Below are 18,214 nucleotides of genomic sequence, written 5' to 3'. Positions count from 1 at the left end.
CAGAAAGAAGGAGGCAGTTTAGCAGAGCTAAACTGTCTCCCCCGCCTGACGGCATTGCGGGCTCAGCATATATGCGCTAGGCCTGGGCCGTCTAATCGGGGGCGCACAAACGGCAGATTTGTGTGCCCATGCATGTGGTTTTCAGCAGCACCATGGCAGTGGCACGGCTGGCTGAAAAATGCTACGCTCGTGTGAAAGAGCCCTTAGACCAACGAGTGAAGCGCTGGTCTGAGTAAATAATCCCCATTGTTGCTTATCACAGAGGAGCCATAATTTTAGATGACCAGCTTGAGTGCCATTGCTATGTAAGGGCTCACTCACAGGGGTGTATATGTCCTAAGTATTACGTCTGTATTTTACAAGTGTGTAAAGTACGCAGCACACAGCAAATACGCATATATATGCGTATATTAAATCTCCATAGGCTATATTGTTGCATATTATCCGTGTAATACACATGGGTAAGTGGCCAAATATTAATCAATGGGCTTTAAGCATGTTGTATTATGGGTGTAATACGTGGGCAACAATGCCCAAGTGACTGAGCCCTAAGAGACGCAGAAAACCAAGCAGGTGGAAAAAAGTGGATCAGATAGCTGTAAAAAAAACAGATTTCAATTGCACTGTGCTGATAGGGGGGTCAGAATTTGGCGCAAGCAGCACGACTTGATGAAACCTCCCTGTCATCTATTCGGAGCATCTAATTTATGAAAACTAAGAATCTTCCTGTCCGCAGGGGCCATTATTCCAGCAGAAGGATTTCGGCACCTAGTGGAATCCATGCCATGATGAACTGCTGCGGTTCTAAGGGCCAAAGGAGGGCCAAAGTGTTACTAGATGGGTGTCTGTAATAGAGCGACCATTCAGTGTATATTCCTATAGTGTTGAGGGCACAGACAAAATAATAAGCCAATTAATCATGATATTGTCTCAACATACTAGACAATTAGACCGAGAGGAAAAAACAACAGCAGTAACAGCTGCAGCTACATAATTTATTCCAATAAAAAGATCTCTTATGCAAAATAGTGTCCAAACAAAAAGGATGACCTTTACCCATGTTTAAATAGAAATAAGTTCACACATAGATTAATACTCAGTGTTAATAATTGAATATATTTAATATGGGGGAAAATAGTTCATTTTTCTTCCCCTTTTACGCAATTTACCCTTTCCTTAGGACTTCAGCAGTAACCTCCCCCCCCCCTGGGGTTTAACTAAATGTAATACTTCTGAATAATGAATAAAAGTGGAGGCAACCAGTGATAACATTTTCTGTAGATTTCCCATCAGATGAGTGAGCATAAAGAAGGCTAAAACCATTGATTTCATGGCCGTGGACACCTTTGGGGGCACTTTTTCTTTTGGCTGCCAAATCATATTCGCAATGGAGTTTAATTAAAAATGTTGCACCGTTTGTCAGCTGCAGCTTCTACAGATCACTGTACATAGACACTGCAGAAGCTGCTTCTTCTATACCTTCCTGTCCAGTAATTTATGACCATGACAAAGTTTATCTTTGTTGTAGTCATAAGTCCTCATTAGTTCAAATTCCCATATTTTTCTTTCTCTCTCATTTATAAGGACCACAGTCCTTTGTGGTCATATATTAGCTGATGAAAGGTGAAGGAGAGAAGAGCTAAGAGCTGGAAACCAAGTCTAGGGCTAGCCTCACTGACAGTTCTCCTATGGAGGCAAAGGGCACTTTTACACAGAACGGTTATCATTCAAAATATTGTTGGATCATACAAATTTGAATGATAATTGCACAGTATAAACATGACCAACGAATGAATGACGAATGATAATTTGTTCGCTGTTCATTTTCTGCGGACATAAAAATCATTATTCATTCGTTTGCAAGTCGTTACGTGTTAAAAGCGATTGAGCAGTCGTTCACCGTCATTAGTAGAGTGGCCTGAATAACCAACGATCCAGTGAATGAGCAAATTATAAAAAATGTATCCATGTGTAAACTGACAGTGTTCACTCATTCGAACAGTTTCTTGCTTCGTTTCAAAGGACACTCAGACTGCAGTGTGTATATACACTGATATGTACAAGCTGCAGAAGACAAACAATGTAACATTTTTAATCAAACCCCAAAGCAAATATGTTTGTCAGCACAAAACATATAAATTTAGGTAGTCTTTAAATTTAGAGTTACAGTCTAAAATACCCAGAAGCGATGAGTTCTCCCCATCTTAGTGTATGTTTAGAAGTGTGTAGAAGGAAGGCTCGACCGCAGAGCAGGGCTGCAGGACAGAAAGACTTTTGTGACCAGTTCTTTCTTGACAAAAGAAGTGCTGACAAAGTGTTATGTGATCTCAAATTCATTACAACATTGAAGACGCAGGAAACAGACATAGAAGGCACAAAAATAAGGATTTTACCATTGCTTTTCTATGCAAGCAGGTCTACATGCAAAATTGCAAGCTTGTTTATATCCTGTAGCTGCTCTTGTCGCATGCTTCCTGTTGACTGAGACATTGGGATATAAAACAGACAGCACTGCATGGAGAGAAAGGGAATGTATCACCTGTATTTACTAATTTAAACCAGATGGTGAAACGTTTTCCACTTTTTTAATCTCTTTTTATTTTCTGATGCTAATTTTTTTTTAATTATGTTGCCTGTCCATGACTATAGAGGGCTGCCAACTTGCCAAAGCAGCAAATACCAGCATTTAAAGGGAACCTGGCATAAACTATGGTGCTTATAGTTTAGGTGATGTGGAGTCCGGAGAGCCTCTTTTTATATTTACCCTGTACCCCATTCCTGGGGGTCCTCAGCAAAGTCAACGCGCACAGGAAGCTTGACTCTTTTCAGTAGGCTGTGCATGCGTATTCCCATTCATGTCTATGAGAGTGCATGCGCACAGCCTTCTGAAAAGAGTCAAGCTGGCTGTGTATGGTGCCTATATGTGGTGACAAGTACCTTTCAAATATGTGTTCTACAGCAGCCTCAGGGGCTATACACACAATGGACAGGATCTGACCCATTGACTTCTATGGAAGAATATGATGTACTTACTTTGCGACATGTGCAGAGGTCATGGTACGGGGAGGGGAGGAGGTGAGCTGTGACCATCACCTATTGTGTGTGATGGATTCTGTGTTATCTATATATAGGTGTCACCTTTCATTGTATTCCTACCTGTGATGGTAATGAGTTAATCGCTGAAAAGCCTTCTCTACAGAACAGGTAATGTCAGACTATTATTATGTTTAGTAATCAGTGGGAGAACTGCAGATTTTTTTTGTAATTATGATATCAAAAATTAAAAAGAATTCTAAATAAATATGTTCAACAGAAAAACTTAATTTATACAGTAGGCCATTATTTGATGACAAGTTCTCTATAAATCTTCCCCTTACTGCTTTAATACGTTATGTCATGTACTCAAGTAGTGGTCACTAAAGGTGATCATACATATAAGATGCATATTGGCTGAACCTGCTGATCATCTAATGAGGGGACCTCCAACGACAACAAATGTCGAGGGTGATAAGGACCCAGCAATTGGATTGTAACTGCCCAATTCTTTTGTTTTAGGGGAGATAAGCCACTGGCAGGATTGTCTGGCAGCTGCTTTCTCCCCTTTCTACATTCAGAACACAGGCACGCTCAACTGAGTCATGCGTAGATGTGTATGGGAGTACGCAACCTGAAGTACCATATTGTGCCGAATACACTAACTGGTGCTGCACAATGACAAAGATATGTAATGATAATTATTTCATGTATATGTTAGTACTGCATTAGAATCACACTGATGACTCAAGTTTGTCAGTGACGTGATCTAAAAACTAACTTTTTGTCTTGGATGATGGTGCAGCTGTAGTGCAATTTAAAGGGGCTATCCGACATTCATACATGTAAAAAAAATTCTGGAAACCTGTAAAAAATAGAATAAAAAAATACTTACAATCAGAATTCTTCTGCCCTCTGCTTTCAATATCCTATCATTATGTGTCATGACTAGTCATAGTGATTGGGTGTCCACACTGACATAATGTCATCGAATAGCTACCAGTTCACTCCAGGTCAAATCGCCCAAGGGGTGATACCAAACCATCTCCACGTTTTACAAAACCTTGCACGTTAGTTCATTACTAGAATGTATATAAAAATATCAATTTTCAAACCCACTGGGTCATGGTGTTCAAGAAATACAGAAGGGTCAGTTTTCTGAAGGTCACCGCGAACCATAATTTGGAAACTATTGAGCGCAGGAAGATGTGTGAGGTGTCATTCTCTTCATCATTCTAGATTGACCCAATGTTTTCTATGTGAACATAAAATGTTAGGAAAAATGGTTTTAAATGTTTTAAGAACTGTTGAGCCGAGGATTCAGCTTGAGCTGTTTGCCGTCCACTGCTTGGTCTTCGGGACATGGCAACAGTCAAACTGGTAATCACTTGATATGAACGTTGCTTCGCAACGCTTGACTCTCCCGAGTGGCGCTCTTGACTGAAGCACAACAGTGCCGCGAGACTTAACATAGGAACTTTGACTTCACCTGGCAGCTCACTCAATGTATCAAACTCACATTTTATGATTTTACAGCGGTGGTGAGGATGTCACAAATCTAATGACACCAAAATCATCCACCAAGGGCCACACAAAGGGGTCAAAGTGTGGTGCACAAAAAAGCCTGTAGGCTTTTTTTTTATATTAGATGTAGATTTATAACATTTCCTAACACTGTAATTGCAATACAAGTTAAAGTAGAATCGAACAAAAATATCACATTTTTTTAGGAACTGAGTCCCCCTAAAGAGAAAAATGAAAAAACATGTATATATGCCCCATACATTGAAGTTTCAGGTGTTTTTTGTAGTTTTTGAGAAAAACATTATTGATGGTGACCAGTGCTATACTGACAACTGTTTTAAGACTTATTTACATCAACGTCAAAATCGCAAGAGTTCTGATGCACAACACTCATGTAATGTATTGACCTATTGTTTCTAATTTAGGCCTCCTGTCCACGAGCGCAGCGATATCCTGCGGCAGCCGCCGCCGGGGAGCAGGGGAGAGCTGACAGCTCTCCTCGCTGAGTCTATCTGACAGATAGGCTCACCGCGGAGAATCACGGCATGCTGCAATTTAATTCCCGCGAGCGGAGAATCGCTATGATTCTCCGCTCATGGACAGCGGGGCTGCGCTTTCCATAGTAGTCTATGGAAAGCGTTCACTGCATTTCCCACGGCCGGATTATCGCTGTGGGTAACGCAGTGAAAAATTGCCCATGGACAGGCAGCCTTACACAGGTATTTTTACTCTCACACTGATAGTGCGAGATGGAAAAACTGAAGTGTGCCCAATTTTTGTGCAATTCATTCACAAGTTAGCACCTGCAAAGGTTTGGGATAAATCGAAATATTTATGATATATACACTTACATACACATAGGAATATGTAGTACATATTGTTACGAAGAGAATGACACCTTGCACATCTTCCTACTCCCAAAGGTTTCCCAAAAATCTCCCACTCTGTCTTTCTTGGCTCCATGACCCTGAAAATTGAGATTTTTAGGTATATTCTAATTAAAAAATGAACAAAGTTTGTAGGAAAAGTAGATGGTCGGGTGTTACCCCTTGGGTGATTTGTCCTGGAATGCCCCTACTGCGGGCTATGTGTTTCTACAGGCCTGATATCACTGTGGCTTAGTCATCACAAAAGATAACGGATATCGGTGGGAGGCACAAAGAAGAAAAGACAGACAGTAAGTACATTATATTACATTATATTATAACCCAGACAACCCCTTTAAAGTTACGTACATTTTTGCAAACATTTTTAATTGGTTCCATTAAGAGTTTTTGCAAAGTTGCTTCATTTATTTCCTTTACTTTAAATGTACCGGAGTAGTAAAAGTGTTGCCTAAATGTACATATCCTTCACTATTCATATGTAAGCTTGAGAAGTCATTTCAGATATGCCTTGTTTGAGAATTTCTGATCACTTTGTTTCCTTTGTAATGTGCATTTTACAATATGTGCATAGATTTACTTAACCCCAAATCCTGGGGAATTACAGTACATTGTAATTCCATCTGTTTAAGAGTTTAATGTGCAATCTCCTTGCATACAGGATATCAATTCCAGAACACCTTATGTAAAATATATGAACAAGCAATGTTAAAAGCCAGGCACACAGACAGAAAAAGACATAAATCTCCCCAAGCAAAAGCTCCCAGCCACCGCATGCTCCCATTAACACTGCCTCAATTTACCAAACATTTACCTAATAAAGTAATTGAATGAAATCAGATCCGGTATTCAGATTGCATTTACAGTTCAACTAAAGGATGTGCAGGGAAGAGTATCAGGGCTGGATCTTGGTAACATTAGGGCTAAAGTGAATGGGCCTCAGACCTGCAAGGATGGATTCTTTGGTGTGAAGCAGGGAGGTGAGAAGGTGAGGCTGGATGAGAAAACTAGCGAGATAACGGCGTCTGTTTCAAGGAGATAAGTACAGATCTCAGGCGAGACACATCTTTAGACTGCTTGCTGCTCTTGGGGTTGAAATCACAAAGACGGGCAACGCGTTCCCATTCAGACCCAGTTTCTTCATCCTTGGGCTCTGAGACCAATGCTTCATCTGACGCCCTTTATTGAGAAAACAGGACAAAGGTTAGCATGGTAATTGAGATACATTGTACCATATCATACATTTATGTGTAGCCTCTGCACAAGACAAAGGCTCACGAGTTTAACCGTACAGCTTGGGGTTATACATAGCCGTAATACAGGACCCATAAAAGTTTGCTGTAACTCAGAGGTGGCATACTTAAAGTGACCCTCTAGTTTCAGGACAAAATTTTCTGTGGTGATGGGCTCTAAACCACTGGTCTGGGTTCCATTTTTAGCTGTCCAAGATGAACTACCTAATTCCCACAGTGCATGCATAATGTTACACTACCAAAGCACTATTCCTGCTTCTGATTGGCCTGGAATTCTCATATGATCTGTGCTAGCCAGTCAGATAGCAATGTGAATTAGGTAGCTAGAAAATAGCAGTGGCCATTATGGACAACTAAAAACGAGATCCCGAACTGGTGGATTGCAGGGATATCCGTAAAGAACAACAGCAGGTAATATACCTCTTCCACTTTTAGTCCACAGACAATTCTGTTCTGATGCTGGATCGGATGGCATATTACAGCTTATTACATTCTAGAAGCACATCTCTAATATGGTGCTGTATGCAACAGGGACTTGGCCCTTTTACATCCGCTGATGATAGGGCACAAATGTTCATCCGAATGGTTGTTTGATTAATCATCAACCTATTTGAATATGCTAGCGATCAGTCAATGAATGAGCAAATGTTCATTCATCAGCTGACTGTATATTTCATGCAGGCCAAAAAATGCTCACTTGTTGGCAGCACAACTTCCTGTGTAAACGGCGATGTGCTGCCAATGAATGTTATCTGTATGGGGATGAACAATTGTAGTAATTATAGTTTTTCCCCATACCAGCAATTTGTTTTTTTCGGTCAATGTTTGTTATACTGATAAAGAATTAGCTGATGTAAAAAGGGCACTTCATATGCTTGCACTTTACAGGAGTTATGTGCCTGAGTAATTCTCAAATACATTCATTGTAAAAAAGAAAATCAAGCACCTAGTAGAAGTTGTCAGAATTGAATGAATGGGCCACCTTTAGCTTGGATACAAGATTTGATACGGGTGGGCATGGAGGCTCTAGTACCCTGTTGTACTGCCTCTAGCTTGGATGTAAGATGTGATACAGGAGGCTCTAGTATCCTGTTGTACTGCCTCTAGCTTGGATACAAGATATGATACAGGAGGCTCTAGTATCCTGTTGTACTGCCTCTAGCTTGGATACAAGATATGATACAAGAGGCTCTAGTATCCTGTTGTACCACCTCTAGCTTGGGCATACAGGTTCCACATGGTATCCTGCGGTATATCAGTCCACATTTGCTGTAACTGATATAGATCAGTAGGCTAAACTCCTAGGCTGTCGAAGTTGGCGTCTCAGATGGTCCTATTCATGTTCTATTGGTAATAAATCTGGTGACCGGACAGGCCATGGGAGTGTGGCAATGCTGTGGAGGCATTTCTGTGACCCCCTTGTGTGTGCGACCCAGCATAATCTTGCTGGAAAATGCCCCTTGGAAGCCCTGCCATGAGAGGCAACACATGTGGCTGCAGGATGTCCTGAATATATCGCTGATACTCATACTACTACTGTCAGGGCTTTAACCCAGGACCTCCTGCACTCCAGTCAACAGCTCTCTCCACTAAGACAATCCAGACTTGGACAGCTCTTCTGCTGAACACCTAGCCATGCTCCTGTGTTTCCAATCAAGCAAATTATAAAAGCCTGGCCCTGCCTCTGCTGCAGTGCAAGATTATTGTGCTTGCTGCCTTTAGTCTAGCTCCTGCTATTACTGCTCCTCTCGATAAAATTGCTAAGACATACAGATACCAACCTCTGGCTTCTCTTCCTGACAACGATACCCGCCTCCTTCATTTGTACTGCGAACCTGAGACCACCTGTTGCAGACTCCTTGCTCTCCTCTGACTACTTCCTGCACGGTTACTACACCCATGGCTCCAAACCTAGCGCCGGAAATGCTACATCTTCCAGGGGGTGACCAACTGTTGTATGTGATGGCCCCCCAGACCATCACACCAGCAGTGGGGGCAGTGTGCTGCTCCACAGCAAAGGCAAGATTGAGGAGCTCATCCCTAAGTCTCCAGGCACAAACATGACTGTCGTCAGTGCTCAAACTATTATAAAAATCTGGTTCCACTACACAGCAGTTCAGTTTTGTTGTTCACAATACTTCTGCTGATGGAAGCAATGGTGCGTGTCAAAGGCAGTACATGCAATGTGCACTGCAATGGTTGAAGGACCAAATGTCCTTCAACCAATTGCCCTCACACATCCACTGGTCCCAACACCTCCTCACAGTCTGGTCAGAACGACCCAGGTGGCGGGCAATTCGTTGATACGACCATCCAGCTTCTTGCATTCCAATATAACACCCCCCTCTCAAACTCTGTTAACTGGGTGAAATCTCTTTGATTGCATCGTTGAGGTGTCTAGTGGTCAACAAGCTCCACGCAAGCGGAAGAAGAGGTCACTACATACAAGTATCCTCTGAGAGCCTTTTTATAGGCCAAGGGTGGAACCAACTTTAGGGCCTCAGGTGACAAGACCAATCATCTAATCACCACAGCTCTAATCATTTGTAAATCTGCCTGAGATGGAACTGCATGCCGAGTTTTGCAACAAAATGACAACTTCCTCTAGGTGCTTGATTGTTTTTTTTACAAAGGGTGTATTAGGGATATCTGAATTAAGTGTAGTCCCAATTCAGAAATGCCATCAATTAGCTGGAACATACAGCAGCTACAAACAGCCTATTGATTCTATTTCTCTGTGAGGAATTAACCATTTGCTGCTGGGTTCCTCCATGGATGACAGCTGACCATAGACTAAGAGGGACTGAGCAAAGAGCAGCATCCCCATTGCATTCAGATGTGTACAATGCAACTTGTCACTATCTCCTCATCATTTATTAACACTTCAGCTTTCATATTCAATTTCACAAATGATGATAGATGTTCAAAGCTAATAAATGGCCTTATATTGACTAGTCACTCCTTATATAAAGCCCTTCACATGAGCATACAGTGCTATAATAGATGTCTATAATACAGAACTACAACTCTTTTTATTTTGTTACTACTTCATACTGTTATATAAGAAGTTGCCCAACCAAAAGACAGAGAGTAAGACAAGCTGAACATACACGTAACCAATGACCTCAGCATTAGGCTGCTGGTAAAATGCTTTGTCCGCAATCCTGGGTTAGTAGCATAAAAAGAGATAAAGAGAAAGAAGACACATGTAAAATGAAGAAGAAAGTTAATAAAAGAAAGCAGTGCAAACTGGTAAGTGGAAAAATAGCAGAACCCTCCTTTGGAGAAAGATGATGATTGGTGATGATCCCTTTCTCAGGACCCTCATTGCTTTCCTAATTCAAGTGGGTGCAAACAGCCTCTTAACGTGCCGGTTAACTGTTCCTACAAGCTATGTAAAGCCAACACATGTATGAAAGGTGCATGCTGGTTACAAGGGGCTGATAGAGTCAGATTTTGCAAAATTTGCAGTGAAATCAACCAATGCCATGGGTGGAAGCAGAGGTGTAACTATAAGGGATGCAGGGGGTGCGGTTGCACGCGGGAATAGGAGCCTTAGGGGGCCCATAAGGCCTCTCTTCTCCATATAGGGAGCCCAGTACTATGAATAAAGAATTACATTTGGGGGGCCCTGTTACATTGGGACTCAGAAACTTCAAGTTACGCCTCTGGGTGGAAGCGATATTCTTTTTTGGCGAGTGAGTGTCTTTGAGGATCCTGGAAAACACTCTTTCACCAATCACCATGCCTTTCCAAAGAAAAATATGCAGGAAGAATAATACAGAACCAGAATTCCACCTTAGATGAAATTAGTAAAGCCATTGGTCTTACTTTATGAGGTTGGTTACTCCTCAGGACTAAACCTACTTTTGCATTTTCCCTATGCATTGAATGTCATACAGGTATATGCTGAGGATGGCTATTTAATAGATATAAGTACTTGCTTTAAATGAAAATCTCAATAGGAAAAAAAAAATGTAAATCAGAATTTGACTGCAGGAAAAGTTTTCAGAGCAGCAATAATAGTAATATGATTCAATGATTAACCTCATTGGAGTGAACAATATATATTTTGCTGGTAGCTTTTTTTCTGCAAAGCCATTCACATTTATAATATGTACACACGATATACTCACAGACTGATTTTTCATAATATTACATTATATTTTTATATTCTTTAATGTAAGAAGGCGCTATAACTATGGACACACGAATACCATATCATGGACGGAATTAAGACTGTACATTGTGGGAATGGAGATTTTAGGTATGTTCACACAAGGTGGATATATGCTGCCGATGTTCCACAGCCGGCCAAGATAGCACATTTTGGCCAGGTGCTTTTATGCTGTCTTTCCCTGCCTGACGGTAATCCGGTCTCGGCGTATATGCAATGGGCTCAGGGCATCTGAACAAGCGCACAAACGGCAGATTTGTGCACCCATTCACGCTTTTTTTTACAGGGTTGGCGGACGCACGTAAAAATGCCTACGCCCGTGTTAAAGAGCCCTCAGGCTACATGCATATGAGTGCGAATCTTGTGTGAATATGAACTGCATTCTTTTGATGCCTCCCAAAAAGCTATCTATCTATATATATGATGTACAGAAAAAAATTGTGTGGTATGGTGTGTTAAGCCGAAAAATCTAAGTATAAAACAAGGACAATAGTATCATCGGAGTGATAGCCTTATTGGGCAACGAGAAAATTACTTTTGCAAGCTCTGGAGCGCAGAGGCCCCTTCATCAGGCCAGGTAAACTCCTATTCAAAATGCTTCTGGTTAACCTATCTATACATATGTGGGAATGCTTTCCTCTTGCTGGGCAATCGGACTGGGCATAGAAAGCACAAAGGTGTCACTTTAGAAGTGCCATACACAAGACTGAATCCCACAATACTTGAATGTCATCTATATAATTCGAAATGATGCTCTAAAGGATGAGATACTTTGTAGACATAAGTTCTGATTTTGGTAGAAATATGGTAAACTTGTATATCACTATAGTACCTTATGCCTAATAAGACAGTTAAAGTATATAGTTGATGAAAGTGTGTCACTGACCTGTTTGTAACCTTATTCTTTTCTATTTGCTCACTCTGCCGCTGGTACCACTCTTCTAGGTCCTTCTTGGCCTTCTCTCGCCATTCCTGTTCTGTCAACTTGGCTGCTGCATCTGTAAAAAAAAAAAAAAAAGAAAATATTCATAAAAGATAAAGGTGAAAAGTATGGCAATAAACAGTACTGTGTAAATGTTTTAGGCAAGTGTGGAAAAAATGCTGCAAAGTAAGAATGCTTCTTTAAAACAGAAGACGTCCGATTGACTCTAAATTTTTTTCTGCAGCAGGACACACGACCACAAACATACAGTCAATGTTATTAACAACTATCATCAGCATAAAGAACAAGGAGTCCTGGAAGTGATGATATGGCCCACACAGAGCCCTGATCTCAGCATCATTCAGTCTGTCTGGGATTACATGAAGAGACAGGATTTGAGCAAACTACATCCACAGAAGATCTGTGGTTAGTTCTCCAAGATGTCTGGAAGAACATCCCTGTTGAGTTTCTGCAAAAAACTGTGTGCAAGTGTACCTAGAAGAATTGATGCGGTTTTGAAGGCAAAGTGTGGTCACACCAAATATTGATTTGATTTAGATTTCTCTTTTGTTCATTCACTTTGCATTTTGCTAAATGGCAAAAAAAAGCTAACATTTCTATTTTTGAAAGCATTACTTTTTGTTGTATTTTTTCCACACTTGCCTAAAACCTTTTGCGCCGTATTATATATTTGGGTTGAAACATGTTAACTATCGGTTTTGCCTAGGTACCAATATTAAAACAAGGTACTTGGGGTTCTTGAATTAAGAATAGGGCTCAAGGTTCCACTGATTATTATACGTTACCAATGTCCTAAATTCCTGTAAACTATAGACCTAACTCAGAGGTTCGTTAACAACATACCCAACTCCTCCAGGCGCACCTTCTGTTCTTCTCTCCATTTACGAAGGCTCTCAGGTTCCTGGGTCAGTCTATCAGCTTGTGCTATGGCTGCATATCCATCACTGCTTCCACCAGACTCCTATAATAGATAAGCTATTCTTGTGATACTTGCATTACATTTTAGAGATCTATGTAGTACTGCAATGTCAATAATTTATTTGGCCATATGATTATATTAAAGGGAATCTGTTGGCTTGAACATGCTGTCCAAACTGCAGGCATCATGTTATAGAGCAGGAGAAGCTGAGCAGATTGGTATAGCTTTATGGGGAAAGATTCAGTAGAACTTCTATTTTATTTATTTACATCTCTGCAGATTCTGAGCTGAATCTACCAGTGACTGACAGCTACCCCCGTATGTACAGTCATACACAGCTGTCAATCACTGATAGCCCCGCCCATTGGACTGTTCAGCTCAGAATGTGCAGAGATATAAAGGAATAAAATACAAGTTATAATGAATCTTTCCCCATAAAACTATATATCAATCTGCTAAGCTCCTCCTGCTCCATAACATGATGCCTGCAACTTGGACAGCAAGTTTGAACTGAAAGTTTCCCATTAAATGGACAGCCAGTTGTTGCCCAATAGTGAAAGGAATAAACACAAGATATGGAACAAAAATATTAAAGGGGTTGTCCCGCCATAGCAAGTGGGGTTAAGTACTTCTGTATGGCCATATTAATGCACTTTGTAATATACATCGTGCATTAAATATGAGCCATACAGAAGTTATTCACTTACCTTCCCTGCGCTGGCGTCCCCGTCTCCATGGCTCCGTCTAACTTCAGCGTCTAACTGCCCGATTAGACGCGCTTGCGCAGAAGGGTCTTCTGCCTTCAGGTCTGCCCGGCAGCAGCGGCGTTCTGGCTCTGCCCCCTTCTACACGTCATCGCGTGGCTCCGCCCCGTCACGTGTGCCGATTCCAGCCTCCTGATTGGCTGGAATCGGCACACGTGACGGGGCGTAGAAGGGGGCGGAGCCAGAACGCCGCTGCTGCCGGACCGAGCCGAAGGCAGAAGACCCTTCTGCGCAAGCGCGTCTAATCGGGAGATTAGACGCTGAAGTTAGACGGAGCCATGGAGACGGGACGCCAGCACAGGGAAGGTAAGTGAATAACTTCTGTATGGTTCATATTTAATGCACGATGTACATTACAAAGTGCATTAATATGGCCATACAGAAGTGCTTAACCCCACTTGCTTTCGCGAGACAACCCCTTTAATTATATATATTGTACCTTTACAGCGAAAAACCACTGTCTCACAAACATTGCAAACTCTTGAGCCTTGTTCATAGCTGGGAGGTGATAATGTAAATGCACAGAACATATTCATATATTACACACCTCATTTATTACAGCTAAGCATTATGACAATGTTCAACAAGCAACAGCTCGTTGTTATGACGATTAGAATGCAGAATAGAACCATGAGGAGAATTCCACAAGGAAGAGTGTCAGAGTGAAGTACAGTTACAGAAAACCAAGTTATTACATTACTTTTCAGAGGGGGAGAGATTCTGGAAGACAATCTAAATCAATAATGTTCAGATTTTTTGTTTTCTGCTCCACTCTTGTGGGGTACAGCATACAATAATGGCAGCAGAGCTGTTAAGGTCCTTTTCCACGTAACAATTCTACAAGCAAATCATGACCATAACTAATGCAGATACGGATGTAGTAGAGTTTAATTTGAGAGTTAATACACAATGGTAACTTTCTGTGCCCTGTATTTGCCATTTTAATTGCTTTACAATGTCTTTTGTGTTAAGATAAGTGAACAATAGTTTTTTAATGGCTTAAGATTAGAGATAAGCGAGCGTACTCGCTAAGGCAAACTACTTGATCGAGTAGTGCCTTATGCGAGTACCTGCCCGCTCGTCTCTAAAGATTCGGTTGCCGGGGAGTGGCGGGGGAGAGCGGGGAGGAAATCTCTCTCTCACTCTCTCACCCCCGATCCTCGCTGCTCACTCCCACAACTCACCACTCTCCCCCGCCGGCAGCCGAATCTTTAGAGACGAGCGGGCAGGTACTCTCATAAGGCACTACTCGCTCGAGTAGCTTGCCTTAGCGAGTACGCTCGCTCATCTCTACTTAAGATAACTTTCTATGACAAGTTATGTTATAACACACAAGATAAACTTTGCTACCTTGGTACAGCCACATTATAAGAACTAATCTTACCTGGCCTATTTCTCCATTAACTGGAGTGGTCACTAGGTCATCGAATCCCCCTGCAGAGGAAACAAACACACCGATGGTCAGAAGAATATCGATTTTTTTATTTTAAAGCCATGAATGTGGCACAGATAATACCAGTCATGTTTGATTGCTACTTGGTGTCACCTAATCTATATGTTCTCCATATTTCCTCCATTTATTTTTTTGCCAAAAACTGGAGTACATCCCACAATAAAAAATAAAGAAAAGCTTTGCCAGGGGTTCTTCAAGCTTCCTTTGTTGGAAAAGCACACAACACAAGAGAACACAAACAATAAATACAACTGTGACAATGCAAGAGGACACATACAACAAACTCATTCTGATGAATGATGCCATCCAATGCAAACAACACACACAGAACCCCCCTCTCAAAATAGATCACCATACTGTGTAGTACTAATTTTACACAGAATGTGGCTGCTGATTAAGCCACGAACAGGTTAAATTATACATCTACCAATAGCAAATCTAGAAAATTCCAAATTCAGCCCACTATAAAAAAATATGCTCATTTGGCATTGCTGGGTATTAAAGGGGTTGTACCAAGATCTAAAGTTAAATGACAGGATAACTTTACGATCGGTCTGACCTCTGGGACCCCCAGTGATCCTGCAAAGGGTGGTCCCAACAATTTCTGCATTAATAAAGTGGAGGTCATGCATACATGCTGCTGCTTCATTCCTTTCAATGGCAGCTCTGGAAATTGCCAAGTACGAAAGCTTGGCAAACGCAACATCTGCTCCATTCATTAAGGGACTGACTGTTGGGACCTCTGTTCTCAGGATTGGTGGGGTATCCAGCAGCTGGACCCCACCGATCATTAAGTCATCTGCTACCCAGTGGTAGTCCTTACATTCTGTAATTGAGTACTGTGCCAAGAAACACAGACTTCATCGATATGATCTTCTCAAATACTAGAAGATTATTATTTCTCCTTTTAAGTTCTTTCAAGGGAAGGCAATAGGAGAATGACACCAGGAACCAGCAACACGTAACTGAAAATGTGTGATTGTAAGGATGGTTCACACTAGAGTTTTATATTTAGATTTTCGTTTTTCTAAGGCAAAGTTGACAGGCTGATGACGAAATATTATAATTATACATCAGCATGGGTGTGACTACCAGCATATCCGAGGCTTCTTTTAGACAAGCTGATAGAACAAGCGGGTGACATCATCACTAGCTCCTTCACTCTCATGCAGCCTGTTTAGACAGGAAGATTCATCATTGACTCGTTCAACAGGAATCATTCAGTAGTGTTCAGTCCTTCCCACAACAAATGTGAAAGACGGAATGACAAGTGAACGAGCCCACGATGATTTTTATGCCTGCATAAAATGAACGAGTGGGAAGTGAACGATTCTCATTTGTCGTTCTGTTGTTGGCTCGTGTTTAGACTGAACGATTAGTGTTCATTTTCACTTGTTTGAACAATAATAATTGAATAAAATCACCCTAATGCCCCGTTTAGATGGAACAATAATCGTTCAGTGTATACGCAAGCAAACGACTGAATGATGAATGAGAATCGTGAGGTTCTCGCTTCTCGTTCAGTCTCAGCCGGCAAAAAGAACAAAAACGGCGCCTGCTGGGGCACTTACTGGACATTTAAACACTGATTGTTCAGTGTTTCATATAGGAATGTATGAAAATAAGGGAGATGGGCCAATACCTCTGCAGCGCCACCTATTGGATGGCAGCATTCCTGCAAATCAATGTACGACTCTTTAACAAGTCTGTAAAACAATGACTGAGAATAGGAAACGAAGACAGAAAACCATACACAGACGGCTGTTTCGGGGTGTTTGCTCCTTATCAGTTGAAACACTGAATGATAAAGTACCCGAGGACTGGATGATTCTCAACAAGAATTGAGCAGTCTAAATAGGCTACCTGAACGCGAACGCGAGCGAGCTGGTGATGACGTCACCAAGCTGTTCCATCGGGCACACAAGAATTGTGAGATTCTCAACTCTTGTAAAAGGGCCATAAGTTTGCTTGTTATGCCCCAGTATGTTAGGCTTAGTAGATCATGGATTCCTCCACTGCACTATATTATATGTGGAATAACAAGAACAAAAGAACTACAAAGAATGTTTGCTTTAGAAGGCAATGCTTATCTGTAAAAGTCTGTCAAGGTCCTTTGTAGCCTGGGTGTTACCACCCTACTATCACTCTTGTGCTTTACAAGTGAAACATAGGTGGAGCGGTCGGGATCCGTCTGCCTTCATTCAGATTAAAAAGGGATCGCTCCTGTTTACACAGCCCGATAGTCACTTGGTTTTTAGCTCTGCTAAAAATCAATTTCTCGCTTAGTGCCCTGTTGGCGGCCACGTTTGCACAATGCAATTATCACTCAAATTTACTGTTTCCAGCGAGAATTTAGGCAAAAATTGCCCCATGTAAATGTACGCTAATCAAAACCGGAATAATAGGGGGGATTTATAAAGGCTGTAAAATACTTGTTTCTATCACCAAGTAGTTGCAAATTTATGTGCAAGCAGGGTTTCGCCAAAATATTGTGTGACTTTGCTGGCAAAGGCCTCTTGCTCCGCTTTTCCAAAGTGTCTAAAAAAGGAGGCAGGGTTAGAATGGAGTGAGGTTTTTAGACATATTTAGGGACGACAACAAACTTTGCAACTTTTTAAAAAGTTGCAAAGCTTGTTGCAATCTCATCTCTGTAGCTGGTGTAAAAAGTGACTGCTAGAGATGAGCGAGCATACTCGCTAAGGCAAACTACTCGAGCGAGAAGTGCCTCATGCGAGTACCTGCCTGCTCGTCTCTAAAGATTCGGGTGCCGGCGGGGGAGAGCGGTGAGTTGCGGGAGTGAGCAGGGAGGAGCAGGGGGGGAAAAAGAGTGAGAGAGATCTCCCCCCCCCCCCCCCCCCCGTTCCTCCCCGCTCTCCACCGCCGCTTCCTGACGGCACCCGAATCTTTGGAGACGAGCAGGCAGGTACTCGCATAAGGCACTACTCACTCGAGTAGTTTGCCATAGCGAGTACGCTCGCTCATCTCTAGTGACTGCACATTGCTTGATCTATTTAAAGATTCAACTAAGGCCTCCTGTCCATGGCCGTGATGGAGAATTTCTAGCGATATTCCGCTGCAGGGGAGAGCACTGACAGATCTCCGCGATGAGCCAATCTAATAGATAGGCTCACCGCGGAGAATCGCGGAAAATCTCAGCACGCGGCGGTTTCCATCCTGCGAGCGGAGAATCGCTATAATTCTCCGTTTGTGGACGTCAGGCTGCGCTTTTTCATAGTTAGCCTATGGAAAGCTTTTCATAGCGCA

At 41.9% G+C, this 18,214-nt stretch overlaps 1 protein-coding gene across 1 annotated transcript in view; it reads right to left on the bottom strand.

Annotated features, from left to right (window-relative positions):
* Positions 1 to 974: 974 nt before the first annotated feature.
* Positions 975 to 18,214, bottom strand: part of CLTB (clathrin light chain B) — a 29,155-nt gene continuing 11,915 nt past the window's right edge. The window contains exons 2-5 of the mRNA XM_066591350.1: positions 14,882 to 14,931; positions 12,658 to 12,775; positions 11,758 to 11,869; positions 975 to 6,620 (exon numbers count right to left, since the gene is read on the bottom strand). Coding sequence (XP_066447447.1) covers positions 6,449 to 6,620; positions 11,758 to 11,869; positions 12,658 to 12,775; positions 14,882 to 14,931 — 452 coding nt within the window. The 3' untranslated portion in view covers positions 975 to 6,448. The remainder of the gene's footprint in view (positions 6,621 to 11,757; positions 11,870 to 12,657; positions 12,776 to 14,881; positions 14,932 to 18,214) is intronic.

This window comes from Eleutherodactylus coqui, chromosome 2, assembly GCF_035609145.1.
Source record: "Eleutherodactylus coqui strain aEleCoq1 chromosome 2, aEleCoq1.hap1, whole genome shotgun sequence".
In the NCBI taxonomy this organism is placed as follows: domain Eukaryota; kingdom Metazoa; phylum Chordata; class Amphibia; order Anura; family Eleutherodactylidae; genus Eleutherodactylus; species Eleutherodactylus coqui.
This window is presented reverse-complemented; position numbering and strand designations above follow the sequence as displayed.